Source organism: Mobula hypostoma, chromosome 15 (assembly GCF_963921235.1).
Source record: "Mobula hypostoma chromosome 15, sMobHyp1.1, whole genome shotgun sequence".
Classification (NCBI taxonomy): Eukaryota; Metazoa; Chordata; class Chondrichthyes; order Myliobatiformes; family Myliobatidae; genus Mobula; species Mobula hypostoma.
In genome coordinates this window covers 14450383-14478343 of record NC_086111.1, presented here as the reverse complement: position 1 = coordinate 14478343, position 27961 = coordinate 14450383, and the positions used below count along the sequence as shown (strand labels likewise).

Here is a 27961-nt window from a genome sequence, read left to right as displayed (position 1 = left end):
CTAGCCAATGAACTGGCCTCAACTGTTTCCTGTGGCAGAGAATTCCACAGATTCACCACTCCCTGTGTGAATAAGTTTTTCCTCATCTCGGTCCTAAAAGTCTTCCCCTTTATCCTCAATCTGTGACCCCTCGTTCTGGACTTCCCCAACATCGGGAACAATCTTCCTGCATCTAGCCTGTCCAATCCCTTTGGAATTTTATACGTTTCAATAAGATCCCCCCTCAATCTTCTAAATTCCAGAGAGTATAAGCCTAGTCGATCCAATCTTTCATCATATGAAAGTCCTGCCATCCCAGGAACAATCTGGTAAACCTTCTTTGTACTCCCTCTATGGCAAGGATGTCTTTCCTCAGATTAGGGGACCAAAACTGCTCACAATACTCCAGGTGTGGTCTCACCAAGGCCTTGTACAACTGCAGTAGTACCTCCCTGCTCCTGTACTCGAATCCTCTTGCTATGAATGCTAGCATACCATTCACCTTTTTCACTGCCTGCTGTACCTGCATGCCCACTTTCAATGACTGGTGTACAATGACACCCAGGTCTCGTTGCACCTCCCCTTTTCCTAATCGGCCACCATTCAGATAATAATCTGTTTTCCTGTTCTTGCCACCAAAGTGGATAACCTCACATTTATCCACATTAAATTACATCTGCCATGAACTTGCCCACTCACCTAACTTATCCAAGTCACCCTGCATCCTCTTCGCATCCTCCTCACAGCTAACACTGCCACCCAGCTTTGTGTCATCCGCAAACTTGGAGATGCTGCATTTAATTCCCTCGTCTAAGTCATTAATATATACTGTAAACAACTGGGGTCCCAGCACTGAGCCTTGCGGTACCCCACTAGTCACTGCCTGCCATTCTGAAAAGGTCCCGTTTATTCCCACTCTTTGCTTCCTGTCTGCTAACCAATTCTCTATCCAAGTCAATACCATACCCCCAATACAGTGTGCTTTAAGTTTGCACACTAATCTCCTGTGTGGGACCTTGTCAAAAGCCTTTTGAAAATCCAAATATTCCACATCCACTGGTTCTCCCCTATCCACTCTACTAGTTACATCCTCAAAAAATTCTATGAGATTCGTCAGACATGATTTTCCTTTCACAAATCCATGCTGACTTTGTCTGATGATTTCACTGCTTTCCAAATGTGCTGTTATCACATCTTTGATAACTGACTCCAGCATTTTCCCCACCACCGATGTCAGGCTAACTGGTCTATAGTTCCCCAGTTTCCCTCTCACTCCTTTTTTAAAAAGCGGCGTTACATTAGCCACCCTCCAATCCTCAGGAACTAATCCAGAATCTAAAGAGTTTTGAAAAATTATCACTAATGCATCCACTGTTTCTTGGGCTACTTCCTTAAGCACTCTGGGATGCAGACCATCTGGCCCTGGGGATTTATCTGCCTTTAATCCCTTCAATTTACCTACCACCACTTCCCTACTAACATGTATTTCCCTCAGTTCCTCCATCTCACTAGACCCTCGGTCCCCTACTATTTCCCAAAGATTAGTTATGTCCTCCTTAGTGAAGACAGAACCAAAGTATTATTCAATTAGTCTGCCATGTCCTTGTTCCCCATGATCAATTCACCTGTTCCTGACTGTAAGGGACCTTCATTTGTCTTAACCAATCTTTTTCTTTTCACATATCTATAAAAGCTTTTACAGTCAGTTTTTATGTTCCCTGCCAGTTTTCTCTCATAATCTTTTTTCCCTTTCCTAATTAAGCCCTTTGTCCTCCTCTGCTGAACTCTGAATTTCTCCCAGTCCTCAGGTGAGCCACTTTCTCTGGCTAATTTGTATGCTTCTTCTTTGGAATTGATACTATCCCTAATTTCCCTTGTCAGCCACTGGTTTATTCTTTTGCCAAAGTGGGATGAACAATTGTTGTAGCTCATTCATGCGATCTTTAAATGCTTGCCATTGCATATCCACCGTCAACCCTTTAAGTATCATTTGCCAGTCTATCTTAGCTAATTCACGTCTCATACCTTCAAAGTTACCCTTCTTTAAGTTCAGAACCTTTGTTTCTGAATTAACTATGTCACTCTCCATCTTACTGAAGAATTCCACCATATTATGGTCACTCTTACCCAAGGGGCCTCGCACAACAAGATTGTTAACTAACCCTTCCTCATTGCTCAATACCCAGTCTAGAATGGCCTGATCTCTAGTTGATTTCTCGACATGTTGGTTCAGAAAACCATCCCGCATACATTCCAAGAAATCCTCTTCCTCAGCACCCTTACCAATTTGGTTCACCCAATCTATATGTAGATTGAAGTCACCCATTATAACTGGTGTTCCTTTATTGCACACATTTCTAATTTCTTGATTAATGCCATCCCCAACCTCACTACTACTGTTAGGTGGCCTGTACACAACTCCCACCAGCGTTTTCTGCCCCTTAAGTGTTATGCAGCTCTACCCATATTGATTCCACATCCTCCCGGCTAATGCCCTTCCTTTCTATTGCGTTAATCTCCTGTCTAACCAGCAATGCCACCCCACCTCCTTTTCTTTCATGTCTATCCCTCCTGAATATTGAATATCCCTGAATGTTGAGCTCCCATCCTTGGTCACCCTGGAGCCATGACTCTGTGATCCCAACTATATCATATTCATTAATAACAATCTGCACTTTTAATTCATCCACCTTGTTACGAATGCTCCTTGCATTGACACACAAAGCCTTCAGGCTTGCTTTTACAACACTCTTAGCCCTTAAACAATTATGTTGAAAAGTGGCCCTTTATGATTTTTGCCCTGGATTTGCCGGCCTGCCACTTTTACTTTTCACCTTACTACTTTTTGCTTCTACTCTCATTTTACACCCCTTCGTCTCTCTGCACTTGTTCCCATCCCCCTGCCACATTAGTTTAAATCCTCCTGAACAACAGTAGCAAACGCTCCCCCTAGGACATTGGTTCCCCAGGACATTGAAGAAGTAGAAAGGTGGGTCAGTAAGTTTGCTGATGACACAAAGGTTGGGGGTGTTGTCGATAGTCTGGAGGGTTGTCAGAGCGTACAGCGCGACATCGATAGGATACAGAACTGGGCTGAGAAGTGAGAGATGGACTTCAACCCAGATAAGTGTGAAGTGGTTCATTTTGGTAGATCAAGTTTGAAGGCAGAATATAATATTAATGGTAAGACTCTTGGTAGTGTAGAGGATCAGTGAGATCTTGGGGTTCGTATCCATAGGACACTCAAAGCTGCTGCGCAGGTTGACAATGTTATTAAGAAGGCACATGGTGTGTTGGCATTCATCAACCGTGGGATTGAGTTCAAGAGCCGTGAGGTAATGTTACGGCTATACAAGACCTTAGTCAGACCCCACTTGGAGTGCTGTGTTCAGTTCTGGTCACCTCACTACAGGAAGGATGTGGATACTATAGAGAGAGTGTAGCAGAGATTTACAAGGATGTTGCCTGGATTGGAGTGTGTGCCTCATGAGAATAGGTTGAGTGAACTTGGCCTTTTCTCCTTGGAGCGACGGAGGATGAGAGGTGACCTGATAGAGGTGTATAAGATGATGAGAGGCATTGATTGTGTGGATACCCAGAGGCTTTTTCCCAGGGCTGAAATGATTAACACAAGGGGGCATACTTTTAAGGTGCTTGGAAGTAGGTACAGAGGGGTTGGGACAAGTTTTCCATACAGAGTGGCGGGTGTGTGGAATGCACTGCCGGTGATGGTGGTGGAGGTGGGTACAATAGGGTCTTTTAAATACATGGAGCTTAGCAAAATAGATGGCTATGCGGTAGGGTAATTCTAGGCAGTTTCTAGAGTAGGTTACATGGTTGGCATAACATTGTGGGGCAAAGATCCTGTAGTGTGCTGTAGATTTCTATATTTTTATGATGTAACTCTGAGCCTTGGAGTCCTGTGAGCAGTTTTGGCCCCTTATCCAAGAAAAGATGAGCCAGCAGTGGAGAAGGTCCAGAGGAGGTTCACAAGAATGATCCCGCGACCAAAAGGGTTAACATATGAGGCCCATCTGAGGGCCCTGGGCTTGTGCTTCGGGAGTTTAGAAGAATGAGGGGAAAATCTCATCTACTACTACATCGACTCAGGCCTAGGGGGCAGGCGTCGGGCAATCTCATAGAAACTTAATAAATATTGAAAGCCCTAGATAGGGTGGACATGGAAAGGATGTTTCCTACAGTGAAGGAGTATAGGATCAGAGGTCACAGCCTCAGAACAAGAACTTACCTTTAGAAGAGAAAAGGATTTGCTTTAACCAGAGAGCAGATGCCATCTCCTCAGCTTCACACTCACCTCTGGAACATCTGGACAGTAAAGACAAAGATATCTATGTCAGAGTGTAGTTTATATTTCCACCTTCAATACCATAATTCCAAATAGACTCATTACCAAAATCCAGACCCTGAAAGTCAACAGCTCCCTCTGTAATCGGATCCCTGACTCTCTGACCAACAGACCACAATCAGTTAGCATAGGCAGCACCACCTCTGCCACAAATATTTTAAACACTGGTGGTCCACAAGGTTGTGTCGTCAGCCCCACTGCTCTACTCTGTTGTTGGCCAGATGGAACTGCAGTCAGTGGATTCGGATAATCAAGGACAGTGGAGTAGACAAACCAATTGCCTTTGTTCTTGCCATGAGGTCGAAGGAGATGGAGGTGGGCATTTTGTGGAATTTTGTCCTTGCAGTTCCCCCCCCCCCACCCCATTTTTTCAACTTTCTTGCTCTGGGATAATCTAATCAGAGCAATTGAATGTGGATACAGGGAACTTCAGCTAATGACCTGCTAAACCTGAGACCATTCTCAGGTGAGTAGCTATTTATTATTAAAGTGATAGACCTACCAGAGACGCAATCTGCAATTTCATTAGACTAAGAGTCCGGGTCACATAGTTTAAGGGGTTTGAACCAGTCAGAGTTGAAAGGAAGAAAGGTATGAGGACTGGGGGGAGGGGGGGTTCAGAAACCATAGAACAATGCTGGTTGTAGCCCTGGACCAGAACCAGTAAGAAGGTGACCTTGAGCCAATGTGATGGAGATCTAGCAGTTCAACTGATGAGGAACAGCATAAGAGTCAGGAGCTCCAAATACATAGCAGTGATGACTCCTCAGCAACCAGACAACAACCATTGTGGATGGGAAAAATCCACGGACACGTGGAGATCGGGATCACGAAGAATGCTTGGCCAGCATAGACTCCTTTCCCAGGAAATACCTTTTCTCTTCTTTGACTGTTCATGGAGGGTCAGGGACTCCAGTGGGGTGCACACAGGTAGTTAGTTTGTGAATCCACGTGCCTTTTAGTTGGGACAATTACTTGTCAATAAATACAGATTCTCTCTGTGCCTCTCTGATCATTGTTACTAAGGGCTATGTCCTTATAACACTGTATACACTCATGATTGCATGGCCAGATTCTGCTCCATCTCCATCCACAGATGACACCACTGTAGAGGGCCATATCTCAAATAACAATGAGTCAGAGTACAGGAAGGAGACAGGAGGCTTCGTGATGGGTGTCATGACAATGATAATTCCCTCAATTTAAGCAAAACAAAAGAGCAGGTTATTGACTTCAGTAAGCGGGAGGGCAGGGGGAGTGCACCTGCTCCTGTCTACATCTGAGCTGTTGAGGTTAGGGTTGAGAGTTTCAAGTTCCTAGAAGTGAAAATTACCAGTAGCCCTTCCTGGTCTATCCAGGCAGATGCCATGGATGAGAAAGCTCACCCATGCCTCTACTTCCTCAGGAGGCTAATGAAATTTGCCATGTCTCCATCAACCTTTATCATTCTTATCAGTGCACCACAGAAAACATCCTATCTGGATGCATAACACCTTGGTGTAGCAACTGCTCTGCATGTGACCACTAGAAATTGCAGAGAGCTGTAGATACAGCTCAGCACATCACAGGAACCAACCTCCCCTCCATGGACTCTTTCTAAACTTCTTGTTTAGAAACCTCAGGAAAGCAGCCAGCATAATCAAATACCCCACCTACCCCAGACATTCTCCCATTCTTTCTTTGGGTAGAAGATACAGAATCCTGAGAGCACCATACTCGAGCACAGCTTCTACACTGAGATAGCACGACTCAGTAATTCCCTAGGATGAAGAGATGAACCCTTGACCTCACAATCTATCTTGTTATGATCTTGCACTTATTGTTTACCTACATTGCTCTTTCTCCTAAGCTGTTACATTTTTTATGTATTTACATCGTTTTACCTTCGAGTATCCCAGTGCACTATGTAATGATTTCATCTGCATGAAGATTATGGAAGACAATCTTCTCACTGTACCTTGGTATACAGTTAGCGGCCATGTTATAAGACCATAAGATGTAGGAGCAGAATTAAGCCATTTCGCTCATCAAGTCTGCTCCACCATTTCATCATGGCTGATCCAATTTTCCTCTCATCCTCAATCTCCTTTCTTCTCCCTGTATCTCTTCATGCCCTGACCAATCAAGAATCTATCAATTTCTGCCTTAACTATACATAAAAACTTTGCCTCCACAGCTGCCTGTGGCAATGTATTCCACAGATTCACCACTTTCTGGCTTAAAGGATGCCCTTCTATTCTGAGGCTGTGTCTTCTGGTCTTAGACTCTCCGACCATAGGAAACATCCTCTCCACATCCACTCTATCAAGGCCTTTCACTATTTGATAGATTTCAATGAGGTCATCCCTCATTCTTCTAAATTCTAGTGAATACAAGCCCAGAGCCATTAAAAAAAATGGTCTTCACACGACAAGCCATTCAATCCTGGAATCATTTTCGTGAACCTCCTTTGAACCTTCTCCAGTTTCAGCACAACCTTTCTAAGATATGGGGCCCAATACTGTTCACAATACTCCAAGTGAGGCCTCACCAGTGCTTTATAAACTCTCAACATTACATTCTTGCTTTTATATTCTAGTCCTCTTGCAATGAATGCTAACATCACATTTGGCTTCCTCACCACAGACTCAATTTGCAAATTAATTTTAAAAGAATCCTGTACAAGGACTCCCAAATCCTTTTGTGCCTCAATTTTTAAAAAATTTTCTCATTATTTAGAAAATAGTCAACCATTTAATTTCTTGTACCAAACTGCTTGACCATACACTTCCCGACACTGTATTCTATCTGCTGTTTCTTTGCCCATTCTCCTAATCTGTACCAGTTCTTCTGTAGCCTCTGTACTTCCTCAAAACTACCTGCCCTCCACCTATCTTCATATCATCTACAAACTTTTCAACAAAGCCATCAATGATCATCCAGATCATTGACATATAATCAGTCCCAACAAAGACCTCTGTGGAACACCACTAGTCACCAGCAGCCAATCAGAAAAGCTATTTTTATTCCTACTCTTTGCCTCCTGCCAATCAGACACTGCTTTATCCATGCGGGACTCTTTCATGTAATACCACGGGCTCGTAGCTTGTTAAACAACTTCATGCGTGGTACCTAGTCAAAGACCTTCTGAAAATCTAAGTACACAACATCAACCAATTCTCTTTTGTTTATCCTGCTTGTTATTTCTTCAAAGGATTCCAATAGATTTGTCAGCAAGGTTTTCCCATGTTGACTGTGGCTTATTTTATTATGTGCCTCCAAGTACCCTGAGACCTCATCCTTAATAATCGACTCCAACATTTTCCCAACCACTGAGGTCAGAATAACTGGCCTATAGTCTCCTTTCTTCAGCCTCTACCTTCTTGAAGGGTGGAGTGACATTTGCTATTTTCCAGTCTTCCAGAACCATTCCAGAATCTAGTGATTCTTTGAGGATCCTTACTGATGCTTCCACAATCTCTTTAGCCATCTCTTTCAGAACTCTGGAGTGTACCATCTGGTCCAGGTGACTTATCTACCTTCAGACCTTTCAGTTTCCCAAGAACCTTCTCTCTAGCTATGGTAATATGACCCTTGACACCTGGAATTTCCACCATACTGCTAGTGTCTTCCACAGTGAAGAATGATGCTAAAGACTTAATCAGTTTGTCAGCCATTTTGTTGTCCCCCTCTCCAGCATTGTTTTCCAGTGGTCCGATATCCACTCTCACCTCTCTTTTACACTTTATGTATCTTAAGAAACTTCTGGTGTGCTCTTTAATATTATTGACTAGCTTAGTTTTGTATTCCATTGTTACGTACCCCGTAACTGGGTTGCCAAACCAGCAGAAATGGACCACTTAGTTGGAGTCTGGATTACTGGAACTAAGAAAGTTTTTATTAAAGAAATAAGTAACACAGTATTCTAATATAAGGATATAAATGCAACAGGTTAGCAATGATAAAACATGCAGGTACACAGAACTAGGATAATAGGAATCAATCAAGCTCTATCGCAGTCTAGGGGTAAATGATCAGTCTCAAGTGACGCAGAGTTCAGTTCAGCTGAGTACAGTTCGCAGTAATCGCTGTTGTGCCATTGGAGAGAGAGAGAGAGAGAGAGAGAGAGAGAGAGAGAGAGAGAGAGAGATAGAGAAAGAGCGAATGATGATATTCAAATCGGATTCAAACAGACCTTTGATATTCCTCACAGTTAGCTTTTGGGCGAGCCCTTTGTAATGTCTTCTGATGTCACCGACTGTGACCCCTCCGTTCCGGATACAATCGTTCTTCTGCGGTTGAACCCGGCACCCAGGCAAGGGCGGATACACACACCAGGTTCCCACCGATCGTACCTTTTCACCCTGTGCATCTATGGTCGGTCCCGCGATCAAACCTCCAAAAACTCCCACCAACTTGTGAGGGGGGGGGCACACCGCACTTCCAGGGTCTCGTTGCCTTGTGATCTCGTGGTGTGTGCCTTGCCTTAGCGAACCTGTTCCTTTTATCCCCCTGCTGGGGTATCGCCTGTCCATCAAACTTCAAACAGTTCAGGTTCAAAGCAACCGGTCTGACAATACTCGGAACTGTGTCTCTTTTCGTTAATCTCTCTCCTCTCTCTCTTATTAGCATTTTGAATGTTTCCCCATTGTCTCTCTTATCTCTCTTATCAGCATCAATCTTCTGATAACTTGGTCTTTTGTCACACCCCTATCCTTCAAAGGATTTTTACTGGGGTAAAAATTATAGGCATGAATACATTATTAGATACACACAAATATACATGTTCATCAGCTATTTGGCTAATACAGAGAACTTTAAATTGTCAACACCTTGACAGACAGTCAGTAATCACATTTTCCGTTCCTTTTATATGTGTTATTTTAATAATCCTCTACGACCAGGCTCCAATTTAGCAAACTTCATAGTGGCCAAAAACACTAATGAGTTGTGATCAGTGTAACTTCTCAGTGGTTTTCGTCCCGGACACAGATAACAAGGGTCATCCCACACCAACTTAGCATTCTTTGGCAAGGGCTTAGTAAGAGGGTGGGTAATATCCGCAAAGTTGTTTTTTTTTGCAAAACTTCCGATAGTACCCCACCATCTCCAAGAACCTTCTCAGGGCTCTCTTGTCTGTCGGGGTGGGGACTTCAGAGATAGCCTGCACCTTAGCTTGCATCGGAGCCAGCTGCCCCTGTCCTACCACAAATCCCATATAAGTGACCTTTGCGTGGCCGAATTCACTTTTTGCGAGGTTCACTGTCAGGCTGGCTTTAAACAGCTGTTTAAACAGTGTCACACTGTGCTCCTCCCACGTGTCACTCCAGACCACTACGTCGCCAATATACGCTTCTGCGTTCTTTAGCCCTTTTGTCACTGAATTAATCATCCTATAGGGGTGTTGCTCACTAGGCTAACCTGATGTGACAACAACACCATGTCCCGGCTCTTGGCATCGCCTTGGGATATCCGGACATACGTGTGCGTGCCGTTTAATTAGCTCTCTTAGCGGTTCGCTTTATTCCGGGATTAAGGGACAGACCTTATCAGCAAAGCTGGCCAAAACATTAGACTTCTCCTATCTGGTCGGCACCATACTTATCTTTTCAAAATGGGTTTTTCCCTTATCAGGTGGCACCCTAACCTCATTAATTTTCGTGATAACACCGACTAGTTCTGTTCGCCTATCGTGGCAAGCTGTTAGCATATCAAAAGCCTCTAACTGTGTTAACTCAAGTCTACAATAGTCAATAACATCCTTCCTGCTGTGTGGCCAGTAAAACTCTTTCATGATTCTGCCGACTGTTTTCCTCCCCGCAAAATGTCCACCGAGGGGTATCTTGTGGGCCAGGTTAGGAATTTCATCTCCATAAATTTTTGGCACCACCCCCCATTCCTCATCTGCGGGCACGGTACTTGGTCTCCATTTCTTCCTTAGTGCTCCCTCCTCCACATAATAGCCCACTGGCTCCCTTTTTAATTCTGCTTCAGAGAGAGCTGTCTCCGTCAAAACCATCAGCTCCTCGTCTCGCTCCTGTGCCTGTACAAATTCCTTCCTTGCTAATGATAAATCCTTCCTTGCTAATGACAAATTCCTTCCTTGCTAATGATAATAATTTCCATTTCACTACGCTGCTCCTCACTTTCTAACCCCTTCTGATACAAGGCTGGTAAAAACGTCTCAGCCAAATCCATATTTACTTCGGCAGCCTTTCTAGAAATGCCCCGAGTCACTGCGCAAACGGGATAAACCTGTGAGTCCATGGGCGGGGCCTCAATTCTGGCAGGCTGGCTTGTCAATCTTACTGCTGGGTACACCTCTCCGCTGGTGAGGTCATTACCAAGTAAGACCTCCACGTCTTTCATCGGTAGTTCGGGCCTCACCCCGATCGTGTGACCGGTCCAGAGACCAAGTCGCTTTTTAGGTGTATCTGGTGCAAAGGTACTGCTTCAGTCCCTTTCCCAATGCCTTTTATGACCCTGATCTCCCCAGTCTCAGTCTCTGAACTAAAGTCTAAAACACTCCTTAAGATCAGTGACTGACAAGCTCCCGTGTCTCTCCAGATCCGTACTGGAACTGGGTTTAACCCCTCCTTCACCGACACCAATCCGGCCGAGATAAACCTCTCGCACCCTTCCTGAACTTTATCAGACCTCTTCTCCCCCAGCGGTTTGTTTACCAGCTCAATACAGCCAGTCGGAACCGCCCTTTTTCCTTTCCCCGTCTCCTTCTTTGGGGCAAAGCACCTGGACGCAAAGTGTCCAGCTTTCCCACAATTATAGCATACGACTCCAGGAGACTTCCTACCAAACTGCTCCTGGTCTACCTTATCCTTCTCACTAGTCCCCAGCTTACTTTCTGACTTTTCTGGCGGACTCTCCCCGCCGTCCTGACTACCCTTCTGGTGGCCTTTACTCAGGGTAAACTTCGTTTTATGTGTCAATGCGTACTCATCCGCTAACTTAGCAGTTGCGGCTAAGGTCTCTGCCGCTTTCTCATCTGGGTAGGGTCTCATACCTTCAGGGTCACAACGTTTAAACCGCTCAATCAGGATTAGCTGTAGCAGTCTGTCATAATCCCCACTGACCCCTTTCGAGGCGCACCAACACTCACAATATGTCTGCATCTCACGGGCAAACTCTAAATACGTGCGGCCCCACTGGTTCCTCACATTCCAGAACCTCTGCCGGTATGCCTCCGGGACCAACTCATAAGTCCTGAGTATGGCCTCTTTCACCACCTCATACCTCTGGGCATCTTCTGCGGACAAGGCCGACTAAGCTTGTTGGGCTTTTCCTTTAAGTACACTCTGAAGCAAAACAGCCCACTTATCCCTCGGCCAGTCCTGACTTGCAGCAACTTTTTCAAAATGGAGAAAGTACCGATCAACATCGGTCTCGTCAAATGGGGGAACCAGCCTAACCTCCTGGGTCGCCCTGAACCCTCCACCTTGGTTCGGCATGGGCTCCTGCGCTGCCGTCATCTTTAACCTCTCCAGCTCAAATTCCCTTTCCCTCTGTTTCTCCAACTGCCTCTCTTCTCGCTCCAACTGCCTCTCTCTTTCTTGCCGTTCTAACTGTTTCTCTTCGTGTTCTAGCTGCCTTACCCGGAATTCGTGCTCGAGTCTCAATTTTTCCATCTGCAGCTGTACTGCGTCTCCACCAGATTTTCCAATAGATATCACCTCCAGCTCCCCTTGGGGAAACACACCTTTTGATACATAATGCTCTACGATAGCTCTGTACATCTCCTCTCTCCTCACTGTTGACTTCCCCTTAAAAAGATTCAACCGTTTGGCCACAGCTGCCAATTCTGATTTCCTGGCATCCTCTAATGCCTCCAATGTCGGCGCCTTTAGAAATTCCTCAATCTCCATTTCTGCTGTTTGCCTTTTCTTTCTTTCGGGAATTTTAACCCAATCAATTTACCCCGTCCCAAATTTAGCGTTCAAAATCCCGGACGAGAGCCCCACTTATGTTACGTACCCCGTAACTGGGTTGCCAAACCAGCAGAAATGGACCACTTAGTTGGAGTCTGGATTACTGGAACTAAGAAAGTTTTTATTAAAGAAATAAGTAACACAGTATTCTAATAGTAAGGATATAAATGCAACAGGTTAGCAATGATAAAACACACATGTACACAGAACTAGGATAATAGGAATCAATCAAGCTCTATCGCAGTCTAGGGGTAAAATGATCAGTCTCAAGTGATGCAGAGTTCAGTTCAGCTGAATACAGTTCGCAGTAATCGCTGTTGTGCCGTTGGGGGGGGGAGGGAGAGAGAGAGAGAGAGAGAGAGAGAGAGAGAGAGAGAGAGAGAAAGAGAGAGAGAGAGAGAATGATGATGTTCAAATCGGATTCAAACTGACCTCTGACCTTTGATATTCCTCGCAGTTAGCTTTCGGGCGAGCCCTTTGTAATGTCTTCTGAGGTCACCGACTGTGACCCCTCCGTTCCAGAGACAATCGTTCTTCTGCGGTGAACCCGGCACCCAGGCAAGGGCGGACATACACACCAGGTTCCCGCTGATCGTATCTTCTCACCCTGTGCGTCTATGGTCGGTCCCGCGACCAGACCTCCAAAAACTCCCACCAACTTGTGGGGGGGGGGGCACACCGCACTTCCAGGGTCTCGTTACCTTGTGATCTCGTGGTGTGTGCCTTGCCTTAGCAAACCTGTTCCTTTTATCCCCCTGCTGGGGTATCGCCTGAAAATCAAACTTCAAACAGTTCAGGTTCAAAGCAACCGGTCTGACAATACTCGGAACTGTGTCTCTTTTCGTTAATCTCTCTCCTCTCTCTCTTATTAGCATTTTGAATGTTTCCCTATTGTCTCTCTTATCTCTCTTATCGGCATCAATCTTCTGATAACTTGGTCTTTTGTCACACCATCTTAATGACTTATTTAGTTCTCTAACTTCCCCCTGATTTTTGCTCTATTATATGCCCTCTCTTTGGCTTTGACTTTTCTTCTTAGCACTGGATCGTTAACCCCACTCCCCTTCCTGACTGTAACCCAGTTTCCTGTGCTCTGCACCTTGGATGTAACTACCTCTGTATATGTTCTATTGGTCACCCCTCTGCCTCCCGAATGATCTGGATTTCATCCAGTCCCACCTCCGGCTCCTGAACACGGAGGGACACTGGAGGTCTCCCTGCCTTCCCACATCCCACAAGAGGAGCATTCAACCATCCTGGCTGGCATCGCTACTATCCTAACTGTGCAGATATAAAGAAGGGAAGAAAAACAAACTTGAGCTTTGCTTTCTCTGACTGAAGCCTCTCTTCACTGAAGTCTTGAAGATCTCCACTCAGACTGCACTTGCCCCTGCCTTCCTTTAATTTGATTTTGCTTATCAATCCCAAATGCCGACTGGTCGCTATGTACCTGCTCATTAATGCATGTATCTAATCAGCCAATCATGTGGTAGCAACTCAAGGCATAAAAGCATGCAGACATGGTCAAGAGGTTCAGTTGTTCAGACCAAACAGCAAATCAGGGAAGAAATTTGATCTAAGTGACTTTGATAGTGGAATGATTGTTGGTGCCAGATGGGCTTCGAGAATTTCAGAGTCTGCTGATCCTGGCATTTTCACAGGCAACAGTCTCTAGAATTTACAGTTAATAGTGAGAAAAACAAAAATCATCCGGTGAGCAGGAGTTCTGTGGGTAAAAACACCCTGTTAATGAGAGCAGTCAGAGGAGAATGGCCAGACTGGTTCAATCTGACAGGAAGACAACAGTAACTCAAATAACCACGTGTTATAACAACGCTTTGTAGAAGAGCATCTCTGAACACACATGTCAAATCTTGAAGTGGATTTCAAAGTGGGCTACAGCAGCAGAAGACCACAACGGATTCCAATCCTGTGAAGAGAGTGGCCACTCTAGTGTATGTGACAAGAACACACCAATTCCAATTTCATTACGGACTTCCGAATGTTGTAACTCGACTGCTTGAAGGTTCTATTTTGCCAGTATGGAATGCCACAGGGCTAGCCCTTGGCAGACTGCAAATCTTCTAGTTCATCCAGGGCTTCTGATTTGGGAAGACTCTGAATGTTCTAGAAGGCAAACAACTATAGAGAAACAAAGACCAACAAGCAACCAATGTTCAAAAGAAGACAAGATGTACAGATAAATAAATAATACAGAGAACATGAGATGTAGAGTCCTTGAAAGTGAGCTTGTAGGCTGTGGTGAGTGAAGTTATTCTCACTGGTTCAGGAGCCTGATGGATGTAGGGCAATATTTGTTTCTGAACCTGGTGGTGTGGGACCTAAGATTGCTGTACTTCCTGCCCGATGGTGGCAGCGAGAAGGGACCGTGGTGGGGGTGCCTGATGATGGTGCTGCTTTCCTGCCGCAGCGCTCCTTGTCGAGGTGATGAACTGGGTGGAAGCCACCACTTTCTGCAGAATTTTTCTTCCTGAGATTCAGGTATCACACTCCCTGGCAATCACATTTCTCGGGATCAGACTTCTGCAGGTCACACATATTCCCACGTATCACATTCTCAGGTATTACACTCCCCAGGTGTCACACACTCAGGTATTTCACTCCCCTGTATCACACACTCCCCAGTATCACACTCTCAAGTATTACACTCCCCTGTATCACACACTCCCCAGTATCACACTCTCCCCAGGTGTCACACTCTCAGGTATCTCACTCCCCAGGTGTCACACACTCAGGTATTTAACTCCCCCGCATCACACACTCCCCAGTATCACACTCTCCCCAGGTGTCACACTCTCAGGTATTTAACTCCCCTGTATCACACTCTCAGGTATTTAACTCCCCTGTATCACACTCTCCCCAGGTGTCACACTCTCAGGTATCTCACTCCCCAGGTGTCACACACTCAGGTATTTCACTCCCCTGTATCACACACTCCCCAGTATCACACTCTCCCCAGGTGTCACACTCTCAGGTATTTAACTCCCCTGTATCACACTCCCAGGTATTTAACTCCCCTGTATCACACTCTCCCCAGGTATTACACTCCCCTGTATCACACTCTCCCCAGGTGTCACACTCTCAGGTATCTCACTCCCCAGGTGTCACACACTCAGGTATTTCACTCCCCTGTATCACACACTCCCCAGTATCACACTCTCAGGTATCACACACTCCCCAGTATCACACACTCCCCAGGTGTCACACTCCCAGGTATTTCACTCCCCAGGTGTCACACTCTCAGGTATTTCACTCCCCAGGTTTCACACACTCTGGTATTTAACTCCCCAGTAGTCACACTCTCAGGTATTTCACTCCAGGTGTCACACACTCAGGTATTACACTCCCGATGTATCACACACTCCTCCAGGTGTCACACACTCAGGTATTTCACTCCCCAGTATCACACACTCCCCCAGGTGTCACACACTCAGGTATTTCACTCCCCAGTATCACACACTCCCCAGGTGTCACACTCTCAGGTATTTCACTCCCCAGGTTTCACACACTCAGGTATTTAACTCCCCAGTAGTCACACTCACAGGTATTTCACTCCAGTAGTCACACTCTCAGGTATTTCACTCCAGGTGTCACACACTCAGGTATTATACTCCCGATGTATCACACTCTCCCCAGGTGTCACACTCAGGTATTTCACTCCCCAGTATCACACACTCCCCCAGGTGTCACACACTCAGTTATTTCACTCCCCAGGTGTCACACTCTCAGGTATTTCACTCCCCAGGTTTCACACACTCAGGTATTTAACTCCCCAGTAGTCACACTCTCAGGTATTTCACTCCAGGTGTCACAGACTCAGGTATTACACTCCCCTGTATCACACTCTCAGGTATTACACTCCCGATGTATCACACACTCCCCAGGTGTCACACTCACCTGAGTTACAGCAGACAGCACTCAGGTAATATACTGACAGCGACTGAGAACTAGTTATGGACCGAAAACAAACAGAGACAATAAAGAAGTTGTTGCAACACACATTAAAGTTGCTGGTGAACGCAGCAGGCCAGGCAGCATCTCTAGGAAGAGGTACAGTTGACGTATCGGGTCAAGACCCTTCGTCAGGACTAACTGAAGGAAGAGCTAGTAAGAGATTTGAAAGTGGGAAGAGAAGGGGAGGGGGAGATCCAAAATGATTGGAGAAGACAGGAGGGGGAGGGATGGAGCCAAGAGCTGGACAGGTGATAGGTAAAAGGGATATGAGAGAATAATAGGGCAGGAGGCCCAGGGAGAAGGAAAAGCGGGAGGGGGGGAACCCCAGAGGATGGGCAAGGGGTATAGTCAGAGGGGCAGAGGGAGAAAAAAGAGAGAGAGAGAGAGAAAGAATGTGTGTATATAAATAAATAACGGATGGGGTACGAGGGGGAGGTGGGGTATTAGCAGAAGTTAGAGAAGTCAATGTTCATTAAAGGAATTGTTCTTGGGTTGGGAGACTGTGATTCAGGGTATAGTATTGCACAAACCGGTCACTGCCAAGGTGTTACTTGTGGAACACTCAAACTCTGTCACGCTAGCAGACACCCCACCTCTCCCAGAAGTTCCAGGAGTCTCCTGCATTCTGGCAGCGGCTCCCTGATGGCAGCAAATTATATACAATATCCCAGAAATCGATTTTTTGAGAGTGAGCGAGAGAAAGAGAGAGAGACAGAGAGAGCAAGTGACAGTCAGAGAGAGAGAGCATCCTGATTGATCTCTCTTTGTGATAAGTTGACCTATCAGTTTTCTCTGTGGGCGGGCTTTACAGTCGACCTCTCTCTCTCTTTCATTGTCCATCAGTTCAGTTTAGTGTCCTGCAGTGCCTTTGCAAAGTGTTCCAAAGAAAGAAAATATAAAATGTACTTCACCCCAGATTACACTAAAGTGTACCCCTGCCTAATAGGGGTCAAAATAATGACAGTGTTGCTCGCTGCACTGTTTGCAACAGTGACTTTTCTATTGTCCAAGGTGGGTTAAGACTGTAAAAGACATGTTGAGGTGAGTTTAACCGGTGTCATTCGTTCATTAGCATAGCTAACGTTATTTAAACTAGCTGGCTAGCTGCTAAGGAGCTACGCTATTGATGTCCTACATGATGAGGCCAAACTCCCTGTAGACTTGCTTAAAGTTGTAATAGAATGAAAAATGACTCCATGATCATATAAGAGGGGTGATTGATAAGTTCGTGGCCTAAGGTAGAAGGAGTCAATTTTAGAAAACCTAACACATTTATTTTTCAACATAGTCCCCTCCTACATTTACACACTTAGTCCAGCGGTTGTGGAGCATACGGATCTTGGATGTCCAGAAAGTGTCCACAGCAGGGGTGATTGATAAGTTTGTGGCCTACAGTAGAAGGAGATGAGCTATTAACTTCAAACTTTCCCCATAATCATTCAAAGAGTTGAACTGCATGTGCGTGTAACGAGAGCTGTATGACTCATATTTTAATGTCACATTTTCTGCATAAGACAATATAATAAGGATACACTTTATGCTTTTAGGGAGCACAACATATTAGGGAGGCTAAGCGCAGGGAAGGCTGCTCAAGTATTTCACAGTTCTTTTCATCAGAAAACCGAAGTCTGACAGTCAAGTCAAGTCACTTTTTATTGTCATTTCAACCATAACTACTGGTACAGAACATAGTAAAAATGAGACAACGTTTTCCAGGACCATTGTGCTAAATGAAACAATACAAAAACTACACTGAACTACGTAAGAAAAAAACACAAAAACTACACTAGACTACACACCTATCCAGGACTGCATAAAGTGCACAAAACAGTGCAGGCACTACAATAAATAATATTAAATAATAAACAAAATTGTAGGCACAGTATAGGGTGTAGTAGGTTGATGTCATGCCAGACTCTGGGTATTGAGGAGTCTGATGGCTTGGGGGAAGAAACTGTTGGGGGAAGAAACTAGTCTGGTCGTGAGAGCCCGGATGCTTCGGTGCCTTTTTCCAGATGACAGAGAAGGTCACTAGAGCTGAGGTGTACTTTACATCTTTCATCGTTGAGCATAACCTGCCATTCCAGGTGTGTAAGCACACAGGCAAGCTATTCAGGAAAATGTTTCCTGATTCAGAAATAGCAAAAAACTATGCCTGCTCATCAACCAAGACAGCAGCAACTGTGAACATGGCACTGGAACCTGAATGTTCAGAGGATCTGTATAAGTTCATCCGGACAGAAAAAAGGCCATACAGTATTTTGGTTAACGAAAGCAACGATATCATGTGTGAGAAAGAATGTGCCATTTTAGCCAGGTACTATAACGAAACACAGGATAAGGTAACAGCTGGATTTGTAGACATGCCAGTGTGCAATGATGCCAAAGCTGAAAACATATTCAACTGCATTGCATCATCCATGCATGACAAAGTTCGCAAAAGAAATAGAAAAGCTATGTGCATTAGCAGTTAGCTGCTAGCATTGAGACTGCGTGTGCGTGGAACCTTCTCCACTCCAGCTCGGGGCGGAGCGAAAATCCGGACGCTTCCGCTTCAAGCGTCTATTCCTCTTCGATTGCGGTCCGGGTCAGGTGTAGTGCACGGGAGTCGAGCAGCCGAGAGGGCCAGCCGAGTGAGTGAGTGAGTGAGGCGACGGAGGAGTGAGGGGTCGGGAGTGGGGGAGAGGGATATGGGGAGGGGGCCGGATAATATTGTTTGTAGTTTGATCGGTCGCGGCTGTTTGTTGCTGTGTGCGGCGGGCGGTGCAATGGTTGCTGTTGGGTCTGTGCTGCTGTAACCCCCCACCTGTTGTCTGTCTCCAGGATGGGTGGAGTACAGGACGGGGAGCATCCCGCCGTCGGATTGTTCCGGGAGTATCTGAGGATCAGGACGGTGCACCCTCAGCCGGACTACGGTAAGCTGTGTGGGCAGGGGGTTATCCTGCAGCTCTGGAATGTCACGGGTCCAAGTGCCCCCTGCAAACGTGCCTTCCTCCTGCCCAGCTATCCTTTTACAGATGGCATGAACATCGATTTCTCCAACTAACCGTAATATTGCCCCCCTTTCTCTTCTTCCATTCTGGTTCCCCTCTCACCCCTTATCACCTCCCTCTGGTTCCTCCACCCCCTCCCCCTGGCCGCCATTCAGGTACCCATCACCTGGCAGCTTATGCTCCTTCCCCTCCACTCACCTGCTTCTTCTGGCTTCTGCCTCCCGTCCTTTGCAGTTCTGATGAAGAGTCTCTGCCAAAAGTATCGGCAGTTTATTCCCCTCCCCGACCTGCTGAGTCCCTCCAGGATTTTGTGTGTATTATCACTTACTCTGGCAAAGTGCAGTTTTTATGAGTTAATTTATAGTGAAAAATGTTCTGTTCTGTTTACAGCAAAACATTTGCTTGTTTACATTCCTGATTAGTCTGAGGGTTTTTTTTCCACATTCTAGTTTCACCCTGTGCAACTAGAGAGAACCTTCAGCCCAAACAGAATCTCGACAAACTTCACCGTCAATGTGGCAAATCTGGGGGTGTTTTAACCTCAGCGGAATGATCCTGGTAGCATTAAATTGGGAGAAATTAAGCTGAGATATCCAAGATTCAAAGTGCATGGGGGTGATGAGAAGGGTTTACCTGGACTCTGGGATATCCTCTTCAGAGGAGGGAGGCACAAGAGACTTCAGATGGTGGGACTGAGAGAAACTCACCAGGTCGAGCAGTATCTGTCAGGTTCAAGACATTTTATCTACCTTTTGGGTGAAAACCTTTTGTCAGGGTTGAGAGCCTGAAGACAGAGAAAACAGGTACAATGAGGAGAGCAATCAGAGTGGGACAGGGACAAGAGGAGATTGATGACCTGGGAAGCAGTGGTTTGGAATTGAAGGGTGACAGGCAGCTTGAATTAGTTAGGTAGGGGAGTGGCTGGAGCTGTGGGTCATGGGCAGGTGGAAATGGTAGATGGAAGCAGACAAAGGCTCCTACACTCTCAGTCTGATTCAGGATCTTGACCTGAGCTAATTACCATCCCCCTGAACTTCTATCTCCACAGATACTACATGACCTGCTGAGTTCCTCCAGCAGCGAGTGGAATGCCCCATCAAGGGTGATGGTAGAAGGCCTTGTGGAAGTCATTGCCACGGGCGGTTGTGGAGGACAAGCCATTGGGTGCATTTAAGGCGATGGTTGATAGACTCTTGATTGGCCAGGGCATGGATACGGGGAGAAGGCAGCAGATTGGGGCTGAGAGGAAATAGATCAGCTGTGATGAAATGGCAGAGCAGACTCGATGGGCCAAATGGCCTGATTCTGCTCCTATATCTTATAGACATCATCAAATACATTACAGGCATTTAAGGAGCTCTTAGGCACATGGATGATAGAAAAATGGAGGGCTATGTAGCAGGGAAGGGTTAGATTGATCTTAGAGCAGGTTAAAAGGTTGGTACAGCATTGTGGGCCAAAGGGCCTGTACTGTTCTATGTTCTCCGCTGAGGTTATTTTCTGCATCTGCGGTTTCACCATCCTAGTCGTCAGATCTGATGTAGATTGGTAAAGCCATTGTCTGCTATGTTAGTTTAAGCTTGTATCCATTAGAGTGGGTAGAGCAGGAGTGAGGGGTGCATTTGGACATTGTCAGTGGTGTAGGGAAGATTGTTGTGTTGGATGGAGTCCAAATAACGAGAGGTTCTGGTGTGATTGAAGTCTTCAGATGGTAGGCTTATCCTACACGGTAGGCTTATTCAGAAAGTCAGAAGGCATGGGATCCAGGGAAGTTTGGCCAGGTGGATTCAGAATTGGCTTGCCTGCAGAAAGCAAAGGGTTGTGGTGGAGAGAGTACATTCGGATTGGAGGGTTGTGACTAGTGGTGTCCCACAAGGATTGGTTCTGGGACCTCTACTTTTTGTGATTTTTATTAACGACCTGGATGTGGGGGTAGAAAGGTGGGTTGGCAAGTTTGCAGATGACACAAAGGTTGGTGGTGTTGTAGATAGTATAGAGAATTGTCGAAGATTGCAGAGAGACATTGATAGGATGCAGAAGTGGGCTGAGAAGTGGCAGATGGAGTTCAACCCAGAGAAGTGTGAGGTGGTACACTTTGCGAGGACAAACTCCAAGGCAGAGTACAAAGTAAATGGCAGGATACTTGGTAGTGTGGAGGAGCAGGGGGATCTGGGGGTACATGTCCACAGATCCCTGAAAGTTGCCTTGCCTCACAGGTAGATAGGGCAGTTAAGAAAGCTTATGAGGTGTTAGCCTTCATAAGTCGAGGGATAGAGTTTAAGAGTCGCGAGGTAATGATGCAGCTCTATAAAACTCTGGTTAGGCCACACTTGGAGTACTGTGTCCAGTTCTGGTCACCTCACTATAGGAAGGATGTGAAAGCATTGGAAAGTGTACAGAGGAGATTTACCAGGATGCTGCCTGGTTTAGAGAGTATGCATTATGATCAGAAATTAAGGGAGCTAGGACTTTACTCTTTGGAGAGAAGGAGGATGAGAGGGGACATGATAGAGATATACAAGATATTAAGAGGAATAGATAGAGTGGATAGCCAGCGCCTCTTCCCCAGGGCACCACTGATCAATACCAGAGGACATGGCTTTAAGGTAAGGGGTGGGAAGTTGAAGGGGGATATTAGGAAGGTTTTTTTAACTCAGAAAGTGGTTGGTGCGTGGAATGCACTGCCTGAGTCAGTGGTGGAGGCAGATACACTAGTGAAATTTAAGAGACTACTAGACAGGTATATGGAGGAATTTAAGGTTGGGGGTTGTATGGGAGGTAGGGTTTAAGGGTCGGCACAACATTGTGGGCAGAAAGGCCTGTACTGTGCTGTGCTATTTTGTGTTCTATGTTCAAAGGAAGCGGTGAGGCTCTGTGACGAGAATTGACCCTGCCTGGGAGTAAGGGGAGCATGTTAAGCCATTGAGGAGGAAAGAGGCTTAGTCACAGCTTGAACTTTAATTTTTGGCTGTGTTTGTTAACTGGCAAATGGTCAAATTTGTACAAGATGTACTAAAGCTAGTGGTGGAGCATTAACAGATGAGTTGTGCAAGAGCTCAGTGCAGACAACCAGATGCAATTAAACATTGGCACTCTTCCCTGTTTTTTTTTGAAGTCAGCATTATATGTTCTTTGATAATAAATGTACTTTGAATTTAGAATCTGATGGCCCAGATTTACTTGCTGGGAATGTTTGGGCCAAATTCACATTGTCCCTGTTTGAAATAACCTTTCACTTTTGTTGACAGCTGTACCTGGTGACTTGGCATGGACGCCATCCTTTGACTGTGAACAGCAGCAGACTGCTGGCTCCAAATGCTGCTGTCTTTGTCTCTCGCTCACACTCACACTCACTCACACCCTGTGACTCATTGTGGCTGATGGTTCTTACAGAACCCCATCCCCTGGATGCAGCCTGGGCTGGACAGGTGCTGAATGAACGTTACTGCCCAGTAAAGGCACTTTGGTCCACCACGTTGTGCCAAGCTTTTAACCTACTCTAACACTTCCCTCCTACGTAGCCCTCCATTTTTCTATCAAACACGCACCTGTCTGCTTCTACCAAAACCCCTGGTAAGGTGTTCTATACATTCACCATCCTCTGTGTAAAAAAAAAAAACTCCCCCCCCCCCCCCCTTTACTTTCCTCTGATCACCTTGAAGTTATGGCCCTCATATTGGCCATTTCCACCCTGGGAAAAAGGTCTCCAGCTATCCAGTGATCTATCATCATGTACAGCTCTATCATGTCACCTCTCATTCTCCTTTGCTCCAGAGAGCAGAGCTCCAGCTTGCTTAACCTATCCTCATAAGACATGCACGCTGTTCCAAGCAACATCCTGGTAAATATCCTCTGCACTCTCTCTCAAATTTCCACATTCTTCTTGTAATGCGGCAGCCAGAACGGAACACAATATTCCGAGTGTGGATTGTTGGATACTGGAGGATGAAGCTGGTGTTCCCACGTGCCTGCTGCTCTTGTTCCAGGTGGTCAAGTTGCTGGTGTTGTATAAGTAGACATACTGACCCTGCAGATGTTGCGGAGTGAACGTTTAGTGCAGTACTGTGCCTTGCTTTGTCTTGTTTAGTGTCAAACTTCACCTTACAGGAGAGTATTCCTGTCTTTGTAGGTGTTGGTACGACTTTGAACTCTCAGGAGGTGGGTCACTCACAGCAGGATCGTCAGCCTCTGAGCTGCTCATATAATGTTCGCAGTATTGTTATTCAAATCTGTAACACCTGTTGTAAGCACTGTGTCTGTGAGGACTGCCGGACAGACTGTGTACTCTGTTTTTTCCCAGATAGGGCCATTGAATTCCTTGAGAGGCTTGGTACGGAGCTGGGTCTTCTCTGTACGAAGATTGAGGTGAGAGATTTTTCTTTAACCGTCGCTGTAAAGCAGATTTGCAAGACCGAGTTTTGATAGTTTTCATGCATGTATTTTGGAAAGGGAAGGGAAGGGAAAGAGGATGTGTTACAACTATTCGAGGTAACATATGAAACAGGAGCAGGAGTAATCCTGCTCTTTGAGCTTTCTCCACCATCAGTCACTAATCTGCCTCAGCAGAAATCGGGGTTACGGGTTCGATTTCAACACTTAAGAGAAATCCATGGATGGGATGGATATGGCAGGCTGTGGTTCAGATGCAGTTTGGTGGGATTAGTGGATTAGCATGGATTGGATGGGCTGAAGGGCCCATTTCTGTGCTGTAGTACTCTACGACTCAACCGTTTCCTCTGCCAGCTCGTTCCATGTTCAGACCACTGGGTGAAAAAGTTGTCTCTCAGGTTCCTGTTAAAGCTGCCCTCTTTCCCCTTTAACCCGTTGCTTCTATTTCTTGATTCTTCAACTGTGGGGAAAAGTCTGTGCATTAACCCTATCTATGCCCTTCATGATTTTATACGTTTAGAAGATCACTGCCCACTCTACTTTGCTCAAGAATAGTCCTAGCCTGCTCAGCCTCTTTCTATAAATTGGTCCCTCGAATCCTGGCAACTTTCTGGTAAAGTTTTTCTGCATTCTTTCTAGTTTAATAACATTTTTACAATAGCAACGTAACCAAAACTGAACACAATATGCCTCATCAACATGTTGTGTAACTGTAACGTCCCAACTCAATCTCAGGGTTGTATATGCTGACAATATGTTCTTTGATAATAAACGCAAACAATAGGAATTCTGCGGATGCTGGAAATTCAAGCAACACACAACAAAGTTACTGGTGAACGCAGCAGGCCAGGCAGCATCTGTAGGAAGAGGTACAGTCGACGTTTCAGGACCTCTTCCTAGAGATGCTGCCTGGCCTGCTGCATTCACCAGCAACTTTGATGTGTGTTCTTTGATAATAAATTTACTTTGAACTCCTATATGCAAAGCCCTGACCGATGGTGACCAACACATCAAAAGCTATGTACCATGATGCCACCTTCAGTGAGGTCATCTCTCAATGTTCTACATTTTTCAGTTTAGAAACCAACTCCACTGGACTTCTCTATTGATAGACCTGCCACTCCTGGAACCAATCTGGTGAATCTTTGCTGAACAACTTCTGTAGCTTATACATATTTCTTTTAGGGAAGATGCTTCGGTATAATTCATCCTTATCACAATGTGCCTATCACCTCAACCTTAAACAGTACTTTAGGCGTGGCTTCCCGGGGGTTATGTATCATTATGCATAACTATATAACTATGTATAATTGCATATTACAACGTTCTGTTCCCCTCAGAAATACCTATCACTTTTTACACCAATAACCTGGAGACCTGAACTAACAACCTGCAAATCTGTGTTCAAATCCCACCAAGGCAGCTGTAGAATTTAAATTCCATTAGAAATGATGATTACCAGTTTACTTGATAGATATAAATCTCATCTGGCCCATTAACTTCCCGAGGAGAGGGAATTCTACTATCTTTACCCAGTCTGGCCAGATTCAGATTTGGATTTTGTTTGTCACGTGCACGTTGGAGCATGCAGTCAAATGCATTATTTGCATTAACAATCATCAGAACCTTGGGTGTGCTGGGGGCAGCCTGCGAGTTTTGTCACACATTCCAGTGCCAACATAACATGCCTACAATTCTCGGAGAAACGCAGAACACAACGAGCAATAGCAAAATCAGCCCATTTCCTCCCTCCCGCGCACACACACACGGCAGTCTTCCAACTCCAGAACAGGCCTCCAGGCTTTAGACATTGCAGTTCGGTTTACGCATTTCAGATCGACTGGTCTGTGGGATCAACTCCCGGATTAGATGATGATGAGACCCTGACTCCAGACAAATTCCGAGTGTGCCAACTAACTGGTCTTGCATGGCCTTTGAGCGCAGTGCGGAGGCCTGGACTTCATCACCTGTCCGTGTCACTCTACGTCTTACAGTTACCGGACTTTGAGTGTGGAGCGGAGACTATCAGCATCTCCAACTCTGAATCGTCCTCCTGATGTTTAAAACTTTTCATTGCCTGGCCAACGTAGATTTATCTCCGCGATCTACATGACTTCTTGATAATTCTTACTCTTGTTTCCTTTCTGTTAGTAACTGTTTTTCATCTCTTCTATTGATGGTTGAATAACAGAGGGGTGCAGCCTCACAGCTCGAACTCCACTGACCCAGGCTCAGTACCAACCTCCAGTGCTGTCTATGTGGAATTTGCATTTCTTTCCTGTGACAATTCAGGGTGCTTCAGTCTCTTCCCACATCCCAAAGACCTCTGGGTTGGTTATTGTAGGTTCAGTAGCAAAGGGATCAAAAGGGAATTGATGGGAAGGTGTGAAAAGAAATAAGGAGAGGGGAATAGCATTGATGGAATTGCTCGGCTGAGAGCTGGGATTATTCTGAGGTGCTGAATTGTATCCTGTTCAGTAAAACACAAGCAAATGGCTGTCAGCTCTGGATGGGTCTTCACCTTCCGGGTCACGTCCGCTTCTCACCGCTGTCGTCGGGTATGAGGTACAGAAGTATGAAGAGCCGCACCACTAGGTTCAGATGCAGCTACGTTCTGACAGCATCGGGTTTTGAATAACCCACTGCATGCTGATCCTGCTCCTGTGTCCGGTGGTCTCAGTGTGCCATCTGGTCCTGGTGCAGTATACCTGCCACAAATGGCTGCACATCAAATGTCAGTGCTCCATATACATAAACGGGGGACCAGTGCTGATCACACACAGAATCTTAAAGACTAGTGGAACAAACTATCTGCCAAAGGAACTCAGAGGTGAAGTAGCATCTGTGGGCAAAGGAATTTGGATGTTTTGTGTTAAAGACTGGTAACAGGTTCTACAACTGCTTTTCCTTCTACCAAAGTTCAAATTAAATTTATTATCAAAGTACATACACAACCCTGAGATTTATTTTCTTGTGGGCATACCTAATAAATCCATAATGGCATAACAACATACCAGGATCAATGAAACGCCACAACAACTTGGGCTTTCAACCAGTGTACAAAGACGACAAACTGTACAAATACAAAAATAAATAGTAATAATAATTAATAAATATGCAATAAATATTGAGAACATGAGATTTAAAGTCCTTGAAAGTGAGTCCTTAGGTTGTGGGAACAGTTCAATGATGGGGCAAGTGAAGTTGAGTGAAGTTATCCCCTATGCTTCAAGAGCCTGAACCTGGTGTTCCTGAGGACCCTGTACCATCTTCCTGATGGCAGCAGCAGCAAGAAGGGGGCATGTCCTGTGTGGTGCGGGTCCGGACTGGTGGATGCTCCTTTCCTGTGACAACGCTCTGTGTAGATGTGCTCAGTGGTGGAATGGGCTGTATCCACAACTTTTGTAACATTTTCCATTCAAGGGCATTGGTGATTACATACCAGGCTGTGATGCAGCCAGTCGATATACTCTCCACTACACATCTGTAGAAGTTTGTTAGAGTTTTAGGTATCATGCAAAATCTTCATAATTCCTGAGGAAGTAGAGGTGCTGTCGTGCTTTCTTCATAATTGCACTTATGTTCTGGGCCCAGGACAGGTCTTCTGAAATGATAACACCAAGGAATGTAAGGTTGCCGACTCTCCACCTCTGATCCTCTGAAGGAGATGTTGTTGCCAATCCGCACTGACTCTGCAAGGGAGGAAGTGAGGAACCAAAGTACTTGGCCATACACTTCCCGACACTGTATTCCATCTGCCACTTCTTTCACCATTCTCCTAATCTGTCCAAGTCCTTCTGCAGACTCCTTGCTTCCTCGTCTACAAACTTGGCCGCTAAGTCATCAATTCTATGATCCCTATTATCAACAGATAATGTGAAAAGGAACGATCCCAACCCCTGCAGAACACCACTAGTCACTAGCAGCCAACCAGAAAAGGTCCCTTTTATTCCCACTCTTTGCCTCCTGCCAGTCAGTCAGATAGGTTGAGTGAGCAAGGGCTTTTCTCTTTAGAGTGAAAGAAGATGAGAGGTGACCTATTAGAGGTGTACAAGATGATAAGAGACATGATAGAGTGGACAGTCTGAGACCCTTCTCCAGGGTGGAAATGAGTTATAAAAGGGGCCATATTTTAAGATGATTGGAGGAAAATATAGGGGGGAATGTTAGAGGTAAGTTCTTTATAGAGATATTGGTTCCCTCCTGCCAGGAGTGGTGGGAGAGGCAGGTACATTAGAGGCATTTAGAGCTGGGTGGAGGGAACAGAGCACAAGCTAAAAGGTGATGGGGGGGTGTGAAGTTTTAATCTTGGAGGTGATAGGTGGAAAAAGTTAAAG

At 45.5% G+C, this 27961-nt stretch overlaps 1 protein-coding gene and 1 long non-coding RNA gene across 5 annotated transcripts in view; one reads left to right on the top strand and one right to left on the bottom strand.

Moving 5' to 3' along the window:
- Positions 1-23529, bottom strand: part of LOC134356707 (uncharacterized) — a 32754-nt gene extending 9225 nt beyond the window's left edge. Inside the window, exons 1-3 of one of the 2 annotated variants that reach the window (XR_010020411.1) lie at positions 19434-23529; positions 12700-13049; positions 4229-4305 (exon numbers count right to left, since the gene is read on the bottom strand). This is a non-coding gene — a long non-coding RNA (uncharacterized LOC134356707). The remainder of the gene's footprint in view (positions 1-4228; positions 4306-12699; positions 13050-19433) is intronic. The other variant, XR_010020410.1, reaches the window with a different exon arrangement.
- Positions 18729-27961, top strand: part of LOC134356706 (aminoacylase-1B-like) — a 65148-nt gene continuing 55915 nt past the window's right edge. Inside the window, exons 1-3 of one of the 3 annotated variants that reach the window (XM_063067755.1) lie at positions 18729-18879; positions 19066-19157; positions 23536-23600. In XM_063067755.1, coding sequence (XP_062923825.1) covers positions 19067-19157; positions 23536-23600 — 156 coding nt within the window. In that variant the 5' untranslated portion in view covers positions 18729-18879; position 19066. Of the gene's footprint in view, positions 18884-19065; positions 19158-23535; positions 23601-27961 lie in introns of all 3 variants that reach the window. The other 2 variants (XM_063067757.1, XM_063067756.1) reach the window with 2 other exon arrangements.